Genomic DNA, 16,903 nt, shown 5'->3' on the forward strand with positions numbered 1-16,903 from the left:
TTTTTCTTTTTTTCTCTTTTTCCGGACGTATATTCCTTGTCCTTGATTTTGTATTTTATTTTTCTTTCGTTTGTTACTCGCGTCCGTCATTTTATTACTGAAAAGGTCCATTAAAGAAAAGATACTTTAAGAATCCATAAGCAAAACATATCTTTTCGTGTCTAACTATCTCATTACACATTTTATATCTGTATTTTCTCTATTTTTTTTTCTTTTTGTGTTTCCTTTATTTTCTCTTTATATTGTAGTACTTTTTCACGATCCTTGACGTTCCTTTTAATCCGGAAAATAATTCGAGTTTTTATTTATTCAAATTTTTTATAATACTACTACGAACATTGGGTGGGCAGTACTGTTTCAAAAGGAACAAAGTTTAACTTGAATTTAATTATATACATAATAACATTACATATAATATTATTATAATATAATATTATAATAAATTATATATAATTTATTAACTAAATTTATAAATTTATAAATTTAATATATTTAATAATATATATTAATATAATCAATAATATAAGTAATTTCGGTTTTCTAGTTAATATTACTTTCTTGCTAACCCAATAATATTAAATAATATATATATATATATTAATATTAATAATATTAATTTCATATAATTTATAAATTTATAAATTTAATATAAATTATATATAATTTATTATAATTATATATTATATTATATTTATTATATTTATATATAATTTATAAATTTATAAATTTAATATAAATTATATATAATTTATTATAATTATATATTATATTATATTTATTATATTTATATATAATTTATAAATTAATATATAAATTTATATATATAATATTATTATATTAATAATTATTAATATAATAATTATTTAATATAACAATATATAATAATTATTTATATTATATATTATTATATATAATCATATTTAATTAATATTTATATATTTATATAATATTATATATTATAATAATTAATTAATATTATATATTATTAATATTTTTTAATTAATAATTTAATTAATAATTATTATATTGATAATATATAATATTATTAAACATTATATTAACATTCGTTACATTTATTTATCTTAATAAACAAAAATAATTCATCTAACTCTTATCTATACTATACTATAACACTATATACTTTAATCTTACATTCTAATCTATTAAATTATTATTTTCTGTCCATTGCATTTTATTAACAAAAATATTACAATAATTCTTCATACTTTCGATTGTAATAAAAATAACATTGTCATTAAAAATACAATATAACTTATTTACAAATTGAACCTTTTTTTCAGGTGACGAAGAAGAATTAAAAGTAGAAGAGGAGGAGAAGAAGGAGGAGGAGGAGGAGAAACAAAAGAAAGAGAGAATAAAAGAAATAAGAAATAATCAAAAATGACTCAAATGTTGTTGTTACAAGAACCTGGTTGGAAATTGGAGAGAAAAGGTTCAGATCTTTTATTAAGAAGAGATGATGACAGTTCTTGTGAAAAAAGAAGAAGTCGAGTTTGCTTCAGATGCCATGTAGACGTTCGAGAATTTGAGAGGGACGATGTAATCGAAGATTATGGGGTAGAAGTAAAAACGGAAACATCGTCGAGCCCTTTGGCAATGTGTGCAAGTTGTTTGGCAGCCCTTTGCGTTACCATCATACTTCCATGGCTCTTGATCGGTGGTTAAACTTCTTCACCTTGAAAAAGCAAACATCGTCTATGGGATAAATGTGTTGATAAAGTGTGTCTTTGTTCTATCATAGAACAACACTGTAGAAATAAAAGAGACAGGAAGAAACAATACATGAATGAATGAATGAATGAATGAATGAATGAATGAATGAATGAATGAATGAATGAAAGAAAAAATGAAACGAATATGTTATGTTAGGATTTTGCATAGCAATGAAAAACTTGACAAGAATTATGATGAAGAACAAGAACAAGAAGAATGTAATACAAAAAATGACTTTTTCGTTATTATAAATGAAATTATGTTATACGAGAATTATGAAATAGAATAAGAAAAATAAATTAAAAAAAGACTATGGACAAATAATAGATATTTAACACATTCGCAACCGCCGACGTAAATTTACGTCTTTTCAAGTTCTACGTCTAAATACCGCGCTGACGTGATTTACGTCATTTTAAATTTTACAAATTTAATATAAATAAACCTTTATATATATAGACCATTATATAATATGGTATATATATATATATATATATATATAATATTAAATTTATATTTAATTATTTCAATATAATAAATTTTAAATAATTACATTATATTATATTATTATATCTTATTATTTAAATATAAATTAAAATAATTCATTATTTTTGCAAGTAACTCAGTATTAACCCATTGCACTCCGAATTATATTTCAATTTACTTTTTAGCCGATTCCAATGATTTGAAATATTTTATTTAAAATATACTTTAATTGAAAAATATGATAATTTAAATATATATATATATATATATATTGTAAAGGAAGAAATAAATGAAATAAAACGTCCATTTTATTTTCATTATAATATAATTTTATAATTTTCAATGTTATAATATATTTTGATGTAAAAACCGATATCGAGTCACACTTGACTCGACATAGGAGAGTGCTAAGGATTAAAAAAAGGAACAAATATAATCACCAGTTGCAAATGTGTTAACAATTATATTTTCAATTGTTGTCTAGGTAGATTAAATCAATTGAAATGATGAAATCTAATATTATAATTCATAGAATTAAAATGAACAAGAAAAGCAAGAAAAGCAAGCAAGCAAGGTATAAACTCTTTTGTTGATTTTTGTATATTACAAAAGCAAAATGATGACAATATGAGAATAACTTGACTTGAATATTTCATCAAGTTCTACTTTTGTTCTTTTTCTTGTCTACTTTACCATAGTTTTTAAAGGTTAGTCATAAAATTGCATTGTAGGTGAGATAGAAAAGATGAGAGAGAGAGAGAGAAAGAGAGAGAGTTGGTTTAAGAACTCGTTTTTCTTTTGCGTTATATCTCATAGAAGGCAAACTTTCCTTTTGTGCTTGCATCTTTCGCCTTTCGATCGTATAAATTTGAATAAGTTTCAAGCATAGAAGATCAGATCTATGTTTCTCTCTCTCTCTCTCTCTCTCTCTCTCTCTCTTTCTCTTTCTTTCTCTCTTTCTGTACTCACCTTTCATTTTATTTTCTTTCCTTTTTATTTTTTATTTTTTTTTTCTAAGCAAAAATGCATCGGAATGCGTTTACCACCCTTCGTTTCGTTTCGTTTCATTTCGTTTCATTTCGTTTCATTTCGTTTCATTTCGTTTCTTTATCGAAGAATTTTAATCTCGATAGCAACTTTAATACTGTCATCTGATATTTTGATTAATCTTTTTTCTTGATTATTACTTTAACACATGTTATTTAATAATTATTCCATGTCATAATGATTAACTCGTTAATTGAACGAGTACAACCGGTTTGGTTTCATATAAAGTTATGATAAAAACGGAAATAAGTTACTAATGGTGGTTATACATATGGGGATGTGTGTGTGTGTGTGTGTGTGTGTGTGTGTGCGTATGTAATATGTTTGTGAATACATCACATGAAAAAAAAAAAAAAAAAGAAAGAAAACAAAAATAGGATAATTGAGATGAAATATGTTTAATATAATTTGTTGACATATTTTTCTAGAAAATCATTTTTCTAACTTAAAGTATTCTATTCTTTAAAATAATTCAATCAGCAATAGAAAAATATTTCTCCATAAAGTATTAAATAAACATTATTTTAGTAATGTTCTTACTAAATGTTATTACATTAAGTAAAAATATTAGTTAAGTATTAAAAATACATTAACAATTATATTAACATTTAACGAACGAGTCGAATCTGTTCTATTTTTCCTAGTTTTTGAGTATTTTTCAAGAGAATTAAATAAACATTAATGTATGGATTTAAAATAGTTTTATTAAATCACACAATTACATTTTTTATAATATTTTATAAAACAGTATTTGTGTACCAGTATAACTGATGGTATATCATGAAAAAATAACAATGTGCATAAAAGAAAATCCTAATGCAACATACTAAAAAATTCATGGAAAAACGTAGGATCTACGTGGCCCGTTCTAGGAGGTCACAAAGGTAAAACGTAAATCTACGACGGGGCCTGTTCGTTAAGTGTTCAAAATATTTGAATTCAACATTTTGATATCCCATCTCAAATGAAAGCAATCTCATATGTGTGATACCTTCCATTTTATATTAAAGTGGGTTAACAATAACTAATCCTATTAATAATAATTTTAAATCGAACAGAAAAACATTGTTTCTATGTTGGTAGAGTCTCATAATTATTCAACCTCACTTTATTTAGTCCGATCACACGTCTTTAAATAAACAAATTACCTTATACCGCCATCTGTTAGAATCTTATCGAACTAACAGAGATAATCATGACTCTTTGTTAATAAACAAATAATTGACGATAAATAAAATAATATTGGGATTATAAATTGAGACATAAACTATCCTATCTTTTAAGTTGGATGAAACTGCACGCAGTGTGCAAAATTTTATTAAAATCGGTTCAGTAGTTTAGAAGTCTATTGCGGACAAACAATATGACACGTAATTTATATATATTAAGAAGAAGATATATAAAACCATAATTTCCATGACTGAATATTAAAAGGAATCTATGCTGTAAATCCTATGAATTAAATAATAATAATAATTAAAATTAATCAATATTTGTAATTATATTATGATTAATAATATTTGTTTACATTTTGTAATAAAATTGTAAGACAAGTTGTTAGCGAATATATATTATGATTATTATTACCTAAATTCGATAAGTTTTTTGTAAGGGAGAGAGAGAGAGAGATAGACAGTGTGGCTACTTAACGTACCTTATCATTCTACGTAAATTTACGTAGTAATATATGTGCGTTTAGATACGTTATCGAAGCGTCTCGTAGAAACTGTCTCCAAGGTAATGTATATATCGATCCACGTCCTCCTTTAAACACCAAAGCTACTGTAGTATATAGACGATGCCATTTAAATGCTATTGTAAATGTTCTGATAATTTGCATATTACATTGGCAATAAGAGAAAGAAAGAGAAAGATATATATATATATATATATCTCTACTATAGCACAGAATATTGAAAAATATTGAATACGTGTGTATGTAATATTAAAAAGACATTAAGTGGACCTTCTACTCTGAGCACCTAAAAAAAAGGCTATTTTCGCGAATTTTTTCCAAGAAAACTATAAAAGATATCGATCTAAAAGTTGTTGGGTTTGTTAAATTGAGTCTTAAACTATATAAATGAATTTTTATTTTTTCATTTTAATTAATTTTTTATTGCAAAAACAGTAGTATAAAAAAAACACCTTAAAACTTTAGTGCTTTGGTAGCTCCATCAGAACTTGAGAATGGCTTACCTGAAACATAAAAGTAAAATGGTTTTATATTCTGTATGACTTCAGCTACAAAGTGACAGTAATATATAAAAATTTTATCAATAAATAAAAAAATGGTGGACAAATTACAAAAAAAAACGTAAATTTGACCTTTTTTTTTTTATTGTTTTTGACTAAAAATAAATAGTAAAAATTAAAATATAAGAAAAAACTCTCCGTCACTTTGTTACAGCTCATGTGTAGAATATGTGGATTAAATTTTATAAGAATCGGTTTACTGGTTCGTGAGATACGATGGAGCTAGTATTTCAAAACATAGTTTCGAGATAAACGCGTTTAAAGTTTTTTTTTTCTACTCAAAATCGTGAAAAATTCTTACCTAAACTTAATCTGCGATGCCTGGACCGTACAATAGACCTTCTTCTTGTTCATATTCTTCAATTTCTGCCAGTCTTGCCTTCTTCCACTTTGATCTGGCATCTTTTGAGCACTCAGAGCTTCGACGGTTCGCAGATTCGATACGTCGGTCGTCGCGTCTTTTAGCAAAGTCGATCGCTCCTGGCCCAAGTTTCATGCCCATCGTTTCCATTATCTTCATCACTGTTTGAAATCCTTCGTTAAAGATACATGCTGAAACTTTGCACGCAATTTCAACAACTTTTTTGCCGTTAAACAGGTGTTTAGGTGCCATGTTCCATACGCAGTTATTAAAGCTTTCATTATTATTCTGCGTATGTCCACCTAAACATCTTTCCAGCAGTTCTGTCTTAGTCAGATCCTCATAAATAGGCTTTAGCACTTTCTGTACATCTTTAGAAAGTGCCGGAGGATGCTTGCATTTTTGCTTCAGTGCCTTAGTTTTGAGGTACTTACACAAGTCGATGGAACACGTATGGTAATTATTATTATCTTTTTTTTTTTTTTATGAATCGTGAGATATTATGATCCCTTTCTATTTGTAAGGAAAGATACAGTCTCCGTCGAAAGTGTACGAACAAGTTGAAATGAAAATAAATTAAAATGCAAACAAACTTTGAAAAGGGTTGAGAACATGGGAATCTGTTATTTTATAAAATTCAACTTCAATGATCAATTAAACAATTCTCATTTCTTTTTCTTTTTATGAAATAAAAATGTTTCCTTGTCGAAGATATTAGAATGAGAATTGAAATGAAAATAATAAGGGAAGTGTAAACACAACGCGGAAAAGGAAGAGGAAGAAGAAGTTGGGGTAGGGGTTGGTAAAGGTGAAAAGTTGGGGTGGAGTTATTCTTTTATTTATTTATTTATTTTTTTTTTTCAAGTCGAGTGATATTAATAATTCCCCATACAAAGTTTGAAAACAGGCCCTTGGATGGCCAATCGCCGGGCAAAGGATGACAACTAACGGCCGATCATTGACGTTTTCTAATAGCCCATAGAGGGCTAAATATCCAAATGATAACCCCGGCCCATTAATGGTAGTTGATCATCGGCCGATTATTGGTAGTTATCATCCGCCTATTAATGGTAGTTATCATCGGCCCATTAATGGTAGTTGATCATCGGCCGATTAATGGTAGATGATCATCGGCCGTTTAATGGTAGTTGATCATTGGCCGATTAATGGGCCTAGCAATGGGCCACGTATTATTCAAATTATTAGCCCATTAAATCATGTTTTAATATTAAATAAACATGTATTCAATATTTTGTGCTACTAGGGTTATTTATTAGTTATTAGTTATTTAGTATATATATATAGAAACTAAATATATTATACTATATATATGTGTATATTATAATATAATATACTCTAAAACTATATATATATATAATAATAATAATATAATAAAATAATAATAATATATACTACATTATCATATATTATATATATTATTATATATAATATAATAAAATAGTATATTTGTGTGGTTTTATATATAGAAAAAGAAAGTAATATGTAATCAAAATGTTAACAAATGTTTCTTTAATTCTTTTATTTCATTTTTTTTGTTTCTTTTAACGTAAGTTTAGCAGCCACGTTTGCGTGAAAAAGCACCGGAACTTACCTTTTATAATTTCAATCAAAAATAACACGGAACTTATAAACTACGTTTAACTTGTTGTGTTTGAAAAAAGAAAATATATATATATATATATGCACATAGTATCGAATTTAATTATCAGGAAGAAAAAAAAAAGGTACGTTGGTTGCGTGAGTCACGCGTATTTCTTTTCAATGTGGTGTTCTTCGTAGTTTTCTAATTCGAATCTAGGTAAACAAGTAACACGTGAACCTTCAAATGTATTTATTATACAATCAATTGAAGAAAAAAAAGTCACGGATTTATATATTTGTTTCTTTTTAATTTGTATGTATGTATGTATGTATGTATGTATGTGTGTATGTATTGAAATGTTTTCAATTAGATACATCACGTTAGTTGATAAATCATTGATAGTGGGAGTTTAAAGCAAATAGCAAATGCGAATCTCACAGGAGACGGATAAAATTGATATTAACCTAATTACGATCTGTAATTATAAGTTCCTTAATTAACAAATATGTTTCCATGGTAAACGTATGGAAATTGACATAATTATTATCAAAGGTATTTCATATTTTTTTAATTTTTATTTTATTTCATATAGTACTGGGGTGTGTTTTTTCTTTTAAAAGATAAAAATATCAATTCGTATTTAAATTATTCTTTATTAATACATTTGCGACCGCTGACGTGATTTCAAGTCTTTTCAAGTTCTATTCCTGGTTGTTTATATTTTAAAAATTTAATAAAAATAAATTTATATAATATATGTATATATAAATTAAGAAATTTAGATTATTTTCTAATTATTATTATTTTTTATTGTTATTTTGTATATTACTATTTTATTATTTCTTTGTTAGTGTATTATATATATATATATATATATATATATATATTTAATTACTCAAATATAATATAATTTATTTATTATTAATTAAATTTAATTAATAATATATTTTAATATAATTAAATATTATATATTACATATTATATATTATTATATTATTATATTATTTTAATATATATATATATATATATATAATATTAAATATAATATTTAAATATAATGTTCAAATAACTATATTTTATTATTTAAATATAAATTTAACTTTTTTTTTCATTTAATTTAATTAAATTTAAATTTATATTTATATATTTATATATATAGAATATATGTAAAAATTATTGTTTTTTCAAAACCTCATTATTTTTACATTACTTACAATTAGTATAAGAAATGGAAAAAAATATGCTGGTCGCAAATGTGTTAACGAGATTATTTATACGTGAATCGGTCTACATTTTTTAATTTGCAAATGTAAACGATTGAACATTGCATTTTTTTTTTTTTTTTTTTTTAGTGTCTCATATCAAGGTAAGGAAAAACGATAAGACGTGTAGGAGGGAGGGAGGGAGGGAGGGAGTTAGGGAGGGTTTGATCTTTTTTTGTTTCTTTTTTTAAATTTTTTTTTCTTTTTCTCTTTCATGTCACGGAAATTCCCTCTTACGTGATACCCAACGACAATAACGAAGGTTAATTAGACGGGCCGACACATCGGGCGTTAAATTGACACTAGCACGCTATACTCGAGTAGAGTATATTATTCTAGCGGGACGGTAGATTGATACAAATTGCCTTCAATTTCCTTTAATCTGCTTTACTCGAGAAAAAGCTTAGAAGCATGTCGGGACATCTTCCGGAAGGGGTTAATCAATATCGATAAAATCATTGTCTACCTTACCAACATTTATATATTCAATCGATAAAACAGAAATTTCATTAAACTTCTATGCTCAGTAAATTGATGGCGCTATCATTTCGAAATATCCAATCGAATTTAATCGATTCTTTTGAAGAATCTCGAACGGACGCGTAAAATTATAATATGATAGAAGAAAATCGTAACGCGATATTAATATTATTAAGTCTACCGTATATAATTCTGTCCATTTTGAAAATAAAATAAAATAATAATAAATTATTCATCATTTGATTAATTAATTAGTTTTAAATTCTTTTCAATATGGTGGCAATTTGTCTATTACATTTTAGGAAATGGGGCCTTACACCTAGTGACGAATAATTAAACTTATGTTTGTTTGAACAGACACAATTTTCTGGTAGACCTAATAAATTATCCAATTGACTGCCAGACATATTTCACAGTGTCTTGCTTTAAATTTTGAAAAATATATATTACTGATTAATATTGTAATGGTGTTTACAAAAATCGATAATTAATGTTTTTTACACCCTATATTAATATTTTATTCAATCTTTTTAATAATTCTTAACGCAAATAACCATTTGTAATGAATCTAAAATTGCAGCACATCCTACGAGATATCTCGTAGTTGATAGTCAATGGGTTAAATAAATTAATGTTACACGTACACACAAATGATTGTTTTTAAATGATTAATAATTTCTAAAAGATACAATCTTAGATATTTTTTTTGCAATTTCATTACTTTATTTATTCGTCCAATAAATTTTTTGTTTTTTTTTTTTTTTAATTTCAATCGTATCATGCGTAATAATAATTGAAGTATGCATTGCAAATTAATATATTTGATTTTTCCAATGAATTCAACTGAATCTGGATCGAATCTGATACGATAGATCATTTATAAACAATTATTAGATTTTTTTTTTTGTAAATATAGTAATCGAAGATTCAATCTAAACAGTTTAATAATGTTACGAGAGTTAATAGAGAGTTAAATAGAGTATACTAGAGAGAAATATGCTGGATCGTAGTTTATTCATTTTCTATAAATCACGAGTACCATATTATCCTCTCTCTCTCTTTCTCTCTGTATATATATATATTTCTTTTGATGTTTCTTTTTCATTTAATAATTCAAAGTATCTCGTTCGATTCAATTAAAAGTAGGAAGTAATTTAGGTCAAACGATAAGATAAAATTGATCTGGACCATAAGTCTATCGTATTAAGTCTCGTTCCAGTTTCAATCAAAAGTATTCGAGATATTCTCGAATAAAATTAAATCAATTCGATATTATTAATTTGAAGATAAAACGAGATCTAATCTTAAGTATAATATATATATATATATATTAACTATCATTCGATATTAACCTAACGCAACATTGTTGTTTTCATTTCAGTTGCCGGATTTGAACAATCTCGATGAAAAGGTGAGTTCACACCAAAAATAACGAACTAATGTTATTTTGGATGTACAATGAGCGGGTTCACTGATGTTCGAACTGGTAAGCGTAATTCGAAAATATTTTCCTTGGCGTCCCGCCACACACAAACACACACACAAGCACACACGCATACACATACAGATTTCGGTCTCTTTAACCGATTTATTTTCATGTTTAGGGGGTTGAAAATCTTAATGCCAAGAATTTGCAACTATCTATACGAAATTCAACGAAAAAAAAGAAGAAGAAAAAAATGATCTATCGTTTCACCCAATTCCTAGAAATTAATTTCAAAATCATTTTTATTTATTTCGAGGATTCCTTCACAAGGCTCGAGAAAAAATTTCGAAAAAAAAAAAAAAGGAAAAAAAAAGGATAGGCAAATAAATCAGAAATGAGATAAAGATAATCCGTAAGAACTGCGTGAAAAAAAAAAAAAAAAAAAAATGAAAAAGAAAAGATTATTATCGTTTGATACTCGGCACAAATTTCGTAATCTTTTTTTTTTTCCTTCATATTCATCGTTCGAATACTTGAAAACTTTTAAACATAAGGCCAACCAGTCTTGATCTCAACGTGATCCCGAAGGTGCTGCTAAAGAATTGCAAGGCCCTCATCTTCTTCCTCTTCTTCATCTTCTTCATCTTCATCTTACGTTCTTCTTACGCAACTCAAACCTATGGAATAATTTTCTTCGTCTTTCACGTAATATTCGTTAGGTTGGTAAGGTAGCTAGGTAACTCTTCTGCTTTCTCCAAGTCAAGACCGTTGAACTTTCTTTTTCCGCATTTCATTTTCTATTCCCTTCGAGACGAATTTTGCTTCTTCTTTTTCTTCTTCTTCTTTCTTGCCATAAAAGAAAAAGAAATGAAACGAAATGAAATGATGCGGTTGGGAAGGGAAGGGAAGGGAAGGGAAGGGATGTTGGGGGATGAAAGAGTGGGGGAGGGAGAAAGGGAAATCTCGGTCGACGTACGTTTTATTTAACGCGTTTAGTATTCAGTCTCGTAGACGAACGTAGTAACATTCCGGCAGGTGCAATGGCATCGAAAAGAGAAATAAAAAAAAAAAAGGAAAGAAAGCAAGCAATAGAAAGAGAGGGAGAACAAGTTTTGTATTTGCAGGTGTGAAGAACCGTGGCCAACGAGGTCGTCGATCGGTTCGGACGTTTTCTTCAACTGACTCTTCTGTTTAGTTAAATTGCAACAAGTTGAGTTTGATCGAAGAAACGAATGAACGAACGAACGAACGTAGTAGCAATCTTTTTTTTTTTTTTTTTTTTTTTGTCAAGTTATTAGAAGAATTTAGGTTAATGCCTTTTGGCATGATCGTCACTTTTCACAAATTTACGAATTTACGAAGAAAGTAAGAAAAATGTTAAGAGAGAAGAAAGAAATGAAAATGTAGAAAACGCTTAAGAAACGTGTCGTCTATTTAATTTCGCGATAATGTTGCAATTACGAAAATAAATGAGATTAGAAAATTAATGAAATAATAATAATAATAATAATAAAATGAAATAATTAATAACAATAGGGCGTATCACGTCTTTAGGAGAAGAAGAAGATTATTTTATCGTATGTTCTCATAGGTGTATTTAGAGATTAAGAAAATATTTGTGTCAGCAGCAGCGTGTTTAACTGCGATCGTTGTCTCTGATCAACACTTGCCAGATACCCCAACTCTTTGTAAACAGGATGGAATTCGCATTCGCATATTCTCTTCTAACTGACAAGAGTATTAGTATTAGTATTAGTATTAGTATTAGTAGTAGTAGTAGTAGTAGAAGTGGTTTTGCTGCATCGCAGCGTTGTAACCCGTGTGTGTAGGCTTCGGACATATTTATGAAAAATGTTCAACGTTATTGCTTAGGATTTCATTTATTATTTGCGATGATTATTATTATTATTATTATTATTGAGAAATTAGGAAAGATAGATTCTCTTTATCTCTCTCTCTTTCTTAAAAAAATAAAAAGATTGAAAGAGAGAGAGAGAGAGAGAGAGAGAGAGAGATCTTTGCAACAAACATAAGAGATAGGAAGACGAGTAAAGAAAAAAAAAAGAAAAAAATATTCACGAAACACGATTATTATTCTAAATTCGTCTCTTCTCGTTTTGTATGGTAAAACGTAATAAAAAAAAGAAAAAGATCTACTATCATAACGACTTGAAATATTATTATCGTGCTCTTACCGTTACCATCAATTTTTTTTTCTTTTTTATGCAAATTCGCAAAAGAACCACAAAGGTAATTAATCGATAATTAAACATAAGTCAATAATAGTAATTTATTTTATGAAATTATTGAGTTGACAAGAAAGTAATTTCGGTCTTGCACCAATACATAATAAAGTTATGGTTTTTTTTTTTTTTTCGTTTTAATTTTGTTAATGTTTGAATTTGTGTTCTTTTAAGGTTTGGTAAGTAGTTGACACTTTTAAGTTGCTATAGAAACACAAATTTCGTGTCATTTTGTTTACAACTGTTTAGAAACAATTTGGTTTTCATTTCACACTAGAAAATCGAAATTACTTTCTTGTCAATCCAATATTTGGTACAATGTAAATGTAGCATTAAAACAACAACAACAAATAATAATATTTTTTCATATATTATATAATAATATTTTTTTCAAATATTCAACAAAATATCGTGTATTAATAATAAATGTTATTGATGATAGAAAAAGTAGTAGAAGTAGAAGAAGAAGAAGAAGAAAAAAAAAAAAGAATTAAAATAGTTAGTGGGTGAGCCTGTTGACGCCAATGAGAGGACGACGACGATGACGACGATGACGACGGACGAAGAGAGAGAAGAACACGGACGACATTCTAATACACTCATATACGAGAGAAAGAGAAAGAAAGAGACAAAGAAAGAGAGAGAGAGAGAGAGAATGAGAGAGTGTGAGAGAGACACACATTAATAATTCCGTAATAGCGAGCCGCGCACACGCGTGTTTTCTTCTTCTTCTCTCTTGCCACGAGCGTAAACGCACGCGCGCACTGGTACGCATACACACATCGGCAGAGACCGTATATGGCCGATCTTGGTAAACAACAGTGGTTGCCAAATCGTGGGCTGCTATTAATAAATAGAACACGATTTACGCAATGTTATAATACATTCGTTTCTTTTATTCGTTCGTTCTTAACCGAAAATATACAGCTTCTCTTAATCGTTTTAATATTTTTAATTAAAAAAAAAAAAAAAAAAAATTAAAAAAAAATCATGTACTTTAATTAGAATTATTATTATTATTATTATATTTAAAAAAAAAACGTATATTGTGGATAGATTAGAAATATTTAGTTGTTTCGAAGAACCATCGGTGAGAATGGTTTTTTAGACATATCGAATATGTGTGTGTGTCTCTCTCTCTCTCTTTCTCTCTTTCTCTCTCTCTCTCTCTGTTTGTCTCTTTCTCTCTTTTTCGTAGGTGCACACATACACGCTGTCTGTTCCGAATAAAACGTGATTAAATTAACAACGATATAAATAGACACGTGGCGGAGTAAGCACGATTATTCGCACGCCCCTATTTTTCTATCCATCGTACTCTCTCTCTCTCTCCCTCCCTCTCTCTCTCTCTTACTGTTTCTTTCTCTCTTTCTTTCTTTCTCTCTCTCTCTCTCTCTCTCTCTCTCTCTCTCTTTCTCTCTTTGGTAAGCGGATATGCTAGGCTAGAAGCAAATACGCTCGATCACGATAGTAATTCTTCATGCGTGTCGTGTGTAACCTTTATATATGTATATGTATATATATAATTCACGTGTACGCGTGTGCAAAACAGACCTCGAGGAACATTATAGGGTGACGTGCTGTCGAGCGTCGTTGACTTTTAATAAACAGAATTAAAATCTCTCTCTCTCTCTCTCTTTGGATAATATACCTGTACATAAAGATTGTGGTTCCAACATAACTTTACATACATATATGTATGTATGTATAGAAATAATACGTACGCATTTTATTTTATTTTTATATATATTATTTGACCATAAAATACAATACGTAAATAATATACCGACGAGTATATATGTATAATTAATTTACCAATCGACGATATATATATATATATATATTATCATGAAACGTGGTTGAGATAAGATTCGTGCATTCACTTATATAATTGCTGGATTTTTTTGTGTGTGCTTTTATTACTATACCTGAAATTAAAAAGAGGGAGGGGGTGGGTGTGGGGGAGTGAGGGAGAAGGTCGAATTCCATATTTTATCCAAATTTTATTGATTCGACGTAAAACACATTTTTTTTTTATTTGTTTTGTTTTGTTTTTATGACTTTATTTCTTAATGAAAAAAAAAAGAAAAAAAGATAGTATATCGATTAATTGGAAAGAACATTTTTCTAATATTTATGTTGTATTTTATTGTTACTATTTTAAATGTAAATAATGAAAAAAAAAAAAAAAGATATTTATTTCTTCTCCCTGTCTCTTTGCTATTAAAAAAAAAAAAAAATCAAAATTGTAATTATAATCATCGTGTGTTATAAAATAAAATGTGAATTTTTTCTTTTTTTTTTCTCTTTTTTTTACTTCTCTCTTTCATTGAATTTTTGAAAACAAAAGTTTAATGTCGACTGTGATAAATCAAAATCTTTGTTTAAATATGTACACACGCATGAGTAGATTTGTTTCACGTGTCAACCGGCTGTTCCTTTCGGTAAATTCTCTTCCCCTTCTTCTTTCACCTTCCCACCACTATTTTCTATTATAGTTTCTTTCTCTTTTTGTGATCAAAATTTTAACAAGGAAAAATAAGATAAAAAAAAAAAGAAAGAAAGAAAAAAGTCCAGATGTGACAAGTGTGTACGTGTAAAAGATAATTTTACGGGGGAAAAAAATAGTAGTGATATCTTCTATATCTTATGGTTTAATTAGATGAAACAAGAAGAGACATACAAATATTACACGTTTTTTTTTTTTTTTTTTTTTTTTTTTTTTACCTTTCATTTTGTATTATTCAAATTCTTTTGACTATTAATAATAAGCATGTGTATAACAAAGTGGCGCCAAAGTGCCTGAAAGGTAAGAGGGATCGTGTTATCGAATATACATACATACATACATACATATATACATACATACATACATACACATATGTATACACATAAACGTGATTCTTGAATTTGGACGAGAGACGCGTGATAAATTATGTGAAGTAAAAATGAGATGGGGAGTAGGTGAAGAGGAAGTATAGTAAAATACGTGAAACTTTTAATAGCTGTTTTTGTCAGACAACGAGTCAAGGATAAAAAAAAAAAAAGAAAAAAAAAACCATCGTCTTAAGATTTTATTCGAGGTCGACCGGTAAATGGCGCGAGAGAAGAAAGTTTTCCAAAATAATTCAATTCAACATAAGTACTATACAAATTTTCGATGAGTATTGTATTCAGATGTTTATCATAATGAAGACAAAAAAAAGTATCGATTAATTTAAATCGCGATGTATTTTGAATAATCATAAATTAGGTCAATGCATAAAATTAACGACAACTTGCAACTTGACAACAAGAGAATTATTTTTATTAATGTTTTTATAAATAGTTTGAATAAATGTTTTAAGGTGAGTAATCATTTAAATGGGTTTTGCAAAATATTATATATATAATGATAATTATATATAAATTACATTTATATTTATATATAATTAATTATTTTTAATTTATATTATATATAATTATTATATATATTGTATATAATTATATATAAATTATATTTTTATATTTATATATAATTAATATCATTGTATTTATATATATATTATTATATAAATATATATATAAATTTAATTATATATTAATAATTATTTATATATTATTATATTATATATAAATATAATATTGTATATTTATTATTATATATATTATTATTTATATAATATTAAATTTATTAAAATTATAATATTATTTATTATTATATATTATATATTATATACATTATATTATTATTATTTATTATATATATTATTATATAATTATAATATATATGTAAAAATAATTTTAATATATAATAAATATAATATAATATATTTATATATTTATTTATTTATATATAATATTATATATTATATATTATAATATTATATTATATATATTATAATATTATATATAAATAAATAAATATATAAATATATTATATTAATATGCATTAATTATAATATATAATAAATATAATATAATATTATATATAAATAAACAAATAAATAAATAAATATATATATA

The 16,903-nt window shown here is 26.6% G+C and overlaps 3 protein-coding genes across 7 annotated transcripts in view; 2 read left to right on the top strand and 1 right to left on the bottom strand.

Moving 5' to 3' along the window:
- LOC107074272 (uncharacterized) overlaps positions 1 to 4,836 on the top strand; it is a 31,286-nt gene extending 26,450 nt beyond the window's left edge. For all 3 annotated transcript variants that reach the window (XM_089170900.1, XM_089170901.1, XM_089170899.1), the window contains one exon: positions 1,302 to 4,836. In XM_089170900.1, coding sequence (XP_089027026.1) covers positions 1,402 to 1,686 — 285 coding nt within the window. In that variant the 5' untranslated portion in view covers positions 1,302 to 1,401 and the 3' untranslated portion in view covers positions 1,687 to 4,836. The remainder of the gene's footprint in view (positions 1 to 1,301) is intronic.
- Sesn (Sestrin) overlaps positions 1 to 16,903 on the top strand; it is a 133,692-nt gene that overhangs the window by 44,412 nt on the left and 72,377 nt on the right. For all 3 annotated transcript variants that reach the window (XM_089170879.1, XM_015335526.2, XM_089170878.1), the window contains one exon: positions 10,611 to 10,640. In XM_089170879.1, the coding sequence (XP_089027005.1) occupies positions 10,611 to 10,640 (30 nt within the window). The remainder of the gene's footprint in view (positions 1 to 10,610; positions 10,641 to 16,903) is intronic.
- On the bottom strand, positions 3,598 to 6,288 carry LOC149033087 (uncharacterized). The gene is made up of 2 exons (XM_089170898.1): positions 5,825 to 6,288; positions 3,598 to 5,466 (listed from the first exon to the last, which is right to left on the bottom strand). The coding sequence occupies exon 1, from the start codon at positions 6,134 to 6,136 to the stop codon at positions 5,831 to 5,833; it is 306 nt and encodes a 101-aa protein (XP_089027024.1). The 5' UTR covers positions 6,137 to 6,288; the 3' UTR covers positions 3,598 to 5,466; positions 5,825 to 5,830.

This window comes from Polistes dominula, unplaced genomic scaffold (genome assembly GCF_049000335.1).
Source record: "Polistes dominula isolate Pdom_NZ unplaced genomic scaffold, Pdom_raw_medaka contig_79, whole genome shotgun sequence".
Lineage (NCBI taxonomy): Eukaryota > Metazoa > Arthropoda > Insecta > Hymenoptera > Vespidae > Polistes > Polistes dominula.

Coding starts and splice junctions, on each gene's coding strand:
- LOC149033087 (XM_089170898.1), bottom strand. CDS start 6,136: ATGGCACCTAAACACCTGTTTAACGGCAAAAAAGTTGTTGAAATTGCG.